The 5,004-nt window shown below is 56.5% G+C and overlaps 2 protein-coding genes across 2 annotated transcripts; both read right to left on the reverse strand.

Annotated features, from left to right (window-relative positions):
• Positions 1-1,302: 1,302 nt before the first annotated feature.
• Tsp_12391 (conserved hypothetical protein) lies at positions 1,303-1,683 on the reverse strand. Its single transcript, XM_003370917.1, has one exon. It carries the CDS (start codon positions 1,681-1,683, stop codon positions 1,303-1,305), a length of 381 nt encoding a protein of 126 aa, XP_003370965.1.
• Positions 1,684-2,186: 503 nt separating this feature from the next.
• Positions 2,187-4,899, reverse strand: Tsp_12392 (hypothetical protein). Its single transcript, XM_003370918.1, is given in 5 exon segments — positions 2,187-2,510; positions 2,526-3,289; positions 3,324-3,458; positions 3,509-4,595; positions 4,876-4,899. The coding sequence occupies 5 exon segments, from the start codon at positions 4,897-4,899 to the stop codon at positions 2,187-2,189; spliced, it is 2,334 nt and encodes a 777-aa protein (XP_003370966.1).
• Between the last annotated feature and the right edge of the window lie 105 nt (positions 4,900-5,004).

Genomic DNA, 5,004 nt, shown 5'->3' on the forward strand with positions numbered 1-5,004 from the left:
TTAAAGTGCTTTTTAAAGCATTCATTATTCTTACGCAACCCGGACAGGAAGCAGTGGAGTTTGTTTCATTAAAGTGTTGGATCAGAATAATCAAACTTGTTCGTGATTATATGCTCATTCAAGCTTATTTTGAATTGAATAAAAGAAATAAACAGTAATTAACTTAATTATCACAATGGAATACAGTTGGAAATATGCACGAAGAAGCGATGCAAATTGAGCAGATTAAGTTAATGGGAAATTAAAACAGAACATCAATATCTTCTTTCAGTTGTTTCAATCTTTTTTATTAGATTTAAAGGAAAAAAAAGCAGAGCTTACTGTACTTGCAGAGTCGGCCTGATGATGAAAACAACCTCTTTTGTCGGTGGTCGCTGCTAGAGCAGTGCAAAATATGAAGCTAGTCAGTGAAAACAATTTATTTCTTCTTCACGTCAGCTGCTCCACTTGCCCGCGGGTTATTATTTAAACTTTAAATAATTTCACAGCAAAAACACGTTTTCACTTGCAATCAATGCCAGCAAAAGCAGCACGAACTGGATGAAATCAAAGTAACAATCAGTTAACCGAACCGCTCGAAACAGACGTATAAAAAAAGCTCATTAATCAAAATTGTGTTTGGAAAATTCTCATACATAAACAGTTTATTACAGTAATGTGTTGTGATGGCCGTTTTGGGGATGACGCAAGAATGCGTCATGGCGACGTCACCGGAGCGCTAGAACTTGAGTGTCAGCGATCCACCGTAGGAGGAAGTGTTGGTGTGCGCGTGACCCCGGATTGGTCGGGTGTGAATCGATCGGCTTTGTATTGCGTGTGCGCGTGTTGTATTCTGTCGATAGTGTTATTATTTGCGAATATTAGTCTTGAACGAGTAAAACGTTTCCCGGAAACTTGGCACCAAACTTTGATTTTGTTCTCGCCGAGCATTAAAATTCTTAACAAGCTATCGCGGCCATGGGTAGCGGAAATGGGGTTGACAAGTCGCTTGACTTGCGGTTGATCCCTGAGTTCGACGGATCGCCCCAGCAATCAGTGGTGGAGTGGCTGGAGAAGCTGGAGCTGGTGTGCAAGCTCCGTGACATCAGTGATGTAGCCAGTGTGATCCCGCTACGTCTGACGGGCGGTGCATTCGCCGTGTACCTGCAGCTGAACGCCAAGGAAAGGTCAAGCGTTGACAAGGTCAAGGAAGCGTTGCTGGCCGCCTTTGCGGCTGACCCATTCGTGGCCTACGACCAGTTCGTCTCGAGAAAGCTGGGTCCCGACGAATCGCCTGATGTATTCCTGGCGGAGCTGAAAAGACTAGCGACGTTGTTTGGTGGGGTTTCCGAGAAGGCCCTGGCGTGCGCCTTCGTCGCCGGCCTGCCAGAGAACGTCCGCCAGCTGCTCAGGGCGGGATCGCGAATGGAGGATCTCGGGCTGAGCCAGATCCTTACCCGCGCCCGAGCCATAATCACCGATGAACGACCTGTGGACGCGCCGAACGCGTGCTTGAGCGCCCGGGGGCCCGGAGTGCGGAGTCCGACGGTGCCGACCGGACAAAGGTGCTTCGAGTGCGGCGGGCCGAACCATTTCGCCAGAGATTGTCTGGCCCGACGACAGGGCGGCGACCCGGGTACGCAGAACCCGCTGACTCGCAACCGACGTGGACGCCGTCGGGGCGTCGCCAGCGCCGCTTCCCATCAGGGAAACGAGCTCGGGACAGAGGCATCAGCGCCAGCCTTTTGTCCCCGCGACCACTGACCGAGGCGCTGCCCGCCGTCCATATGAACGTCGGCGGCGTACGACGCCGCGTGCTGGTGGACACGGGGTGCTCAGTGTGTGTGGCCCATGCCTCGTGTTGCCGAAGCTGGCGAAAAGAGGACGTCGCCATCACCACGATGTGTGGTCGGGCAATGGGGTGCGAGGGCACCGGCGTCGTGCAGCTAAAGCCCCGTGGGAAAGGTCCAATTGAGGTTGAAGTGATAGTGGTCCGATCGAAGCCGCTCGGCTACGACCTCATACTCGGCATGAACGGCATAGCGGCGCTCGGCGGCGTGACGGTTACCGGCAGACGATGCGTGCAGTTTGGACTGGACGACCCGGGAGTCTGGGCAGCCGCCGAAGCCGGGATCAGTATCCGTGAAAAAGATTTCACAGCGACATACTGTCCCTCCACGCGCTCATGGACCGCCGCGTGGAAATGGTCAGACGCCGGGGAGCCCGGCGTCCTGCGAAATACAGTGGAAGAGTACCCGCCGGCGAACGTTGCACGTGGCGCGTATGAAGACGAGCTCAGGAAGTGGATCAAAGACGGGTGGCTCGTGCCGTACGACGAGAGCAAACACGGCCCTCCCAAAGGGTTGCTGCCACTGATGGCGGTGATCCAGCGAAACAAGAAGAAGGTCAGGCCCGTGATGGACTTCCGGGAGCTGAACGCCCACATTGAGAGCCACACTGCCGACGCGGACGTGTGCAGCCAAAAGCTGCGCGAGTGGCGCAGACAGGGGGTCAACGTGGCCCTGATCGACCTGAAAAAGGCCTACCTGCAGATCCGCATCGACAAATCCCTGTGGCCATATCAGACGGTGGTCTTCAAAGGCAAGCGTTACTGCCTGACCCGACTGGGATTCGGCCTGAATGTCGCACCATTGGTGATGAAAGCCGTGCTGAACTGCGTGCTCTCCCGGGATCCGGATGTCAGGAAAGGAACCTCGGCGTACATCGACGACATCCTGGTGAACGAAAGCGTCGTCGCTGTGGACCGCGTGAAGCGACACCTGGCGCACTATGGACTGACGTGCAAAACCCACGAGCGTGCCGCTGACGGAGCCCGCCTCCTTGGACTGAAGGTCTGGGGGGAGCGAGGGAAGCTGATGTGGAGGCGAGACAACGACGTGGGCGAGGTGCCAGACGTGTTGACCCGTCGCTCTGTGTTTTCGTACTGCGGAAAGCTGGTTAGCCACTTCCCGGTTTGCGGATGGCTGAGGATAGCGGCGGCGTACATCAAAAGAAAGGCCAACGACGCCACAACGAGCTGGGATGAGGTGATCGACGGAGACGAGCTGAGAGAGCTGATCCAGGAGACCGCGTTGGCGGTGAAGAAGCGTGACCCTGCGCGCGGGAGATGGGATGTTTCGGCGGAGGAAGCCAAAATTTGGGTAGACGCCAGCTCGCTGGCAATCGGCGTAGCGTTGGAAGTCGGCGGCTCGATCGTGGAAGACGCGGCGTGGCTGCGCCCGGATGACGCCCAACACATAAACATGGCTGAGCTGGATGCCGTCATCAAAGGCCTCAATCTGGCCCTTAGCTGGCAGATGAGGAGGATTCGATTGATGACAGACTCCGCGACGGTGCATCGATGGGTGTCAGACGGCCTCTCTGGAAAAGCCAGGCTGAAGACGAAAGCGTCAGGTGAGATGTTGATCCGAAGAAGGGTGGGCATGATTCTATCGCTGGTGGAGGAGTTTGGATTAGAGCTGGAAGTCGACCTGGTGAAGTCCGCGTGCAACAAGGCAGACGAATTAACCCGCGTGCCGCGGCGTTGGCTGAAGCCACCCGCAGCTGGACCGGCGCTCGTCTGTGCAGCGACCGCGGGTCAGGGCGTGGAGCGAATGATCGCGGATGTCCATCATGCCATGGGCCACCCGGGAATAAGACGAACGCTGTACTTCGCGAGGCGGACGGATCCGACAGTATCCAAGCGCCAGGTGCGACAGGTGATCAGCGGCTGCGAGCCATGCAAGTCGCTGGATCCGGCGCCTGGAAAGTGGAAACGAGGAAGTCTCGAGGTTGCGGAGGTATGGCAAAGGGTTGGAATGGACATCACCCATGTCAGAGGCCGACCGTACCTGACCCTCATCGACTGCGGACCGTCGCGGTTTGCTGTCTGGCGACGCTTGAGAGTTCAGTGCAGTGCGAACGTCACTGAGCAGCTGGAGGCGGTGTTCTACGAACGGGGGGCCCCGGAAGAGTTGCTGACGGACAACGACACCGCTTTCCGAGGAAGAATCTTTACGGAGTTCGTCGCCCGGTGGGGAGTCCGAGTGCGGTACCGATGTGCCTACGCGCCGTCCGGCAATGGCATAGCAGAGAGATGCCATCGAAGCGTGAAGGTCATCGCTGCGAGAAAGAATTGCTCGGTGGAAGAGGCGGTGTACTTGTACAACGTTACGCCACGAGACGGCCGCAACCCGTGGACAGCCCCGGCCAACGTCGTGCATGCATACGCCGTTAGGGTGCGGGGTGTGGACCGGGCAACAGAAGAACCTGAAGAAAAGAACGGACGGTTCGCCGTCGGCGACTCGGTATGGGTGAGGCCGCCCGGAGCCAGATGTGACACCCGACACCAGAAAGGCACCGTGACTGGCGTTGTCTCTGACCAGGCAGTGGAGGTCGACGGGATGCCGCGACACGTCAGAGACCTTCGGCGCAGAACGCCGTCCGTGAGCGCTGCAAGCGACTTCTCTGAGCAGACCGCCGGCGAAGAAGAAGAGATGATCATCCACCTTCGCCCGCGAGACGCCGCGGATGTGGTTCAGTCTGCGGAACCAGCACCGGAGCCCGCCTCTGCCGGACCCAGGCGCTCGACGAGAATTCGCAAGCCCACCGCGCGCCTGTGTTGTGATTAGGATATCAGGGGGGAGTGTGTTGTGATGGCCGTTTTGGGGATGACGCAAGAATGCGTCATGGCGACGTCACCGGAGTGCTGGAACTTGAGTGTCGGCCATCCACCGTAGGAGGAAGGGTTGGTGTGCGCGTGACCCCGGATTTGTGGTGTGTGGATCGATCGGCTTTGTATTGCGTGTGTGCGTGTTGTATTCTGTCGATAGTGTTATTATTTGCGAATATTAGTCTTGAACGAGTAAAACGTTTCCCGGAAACTTGGCACCAAACTTTGATTTTGTTCTCGCCGAGCATTAAAATTCTTAACAAGCTATCGCGGCCATGGGTAGCGGAAATGGGGTTGACAAGTCGCTTGACTTGCGGTTGATCCCTGAGTTCGACGGATCGCCCCAGCAATCA

The sequence above is a fragment of the Trichinella spiralis genome, assembly GCF_000181795.1.
Source record: "Trichinella spiralis strain ISS 195 chromosome Unknown Scfld335, whole genome shotgun sequence".
Taxonomy (NCBI): domain Eukaryota; kingdom Metazoa; phylum Nematoda; class Enoplea; order Trichinellida; family Trichinellidae; genus Trichinella; species Trichinella spiralis.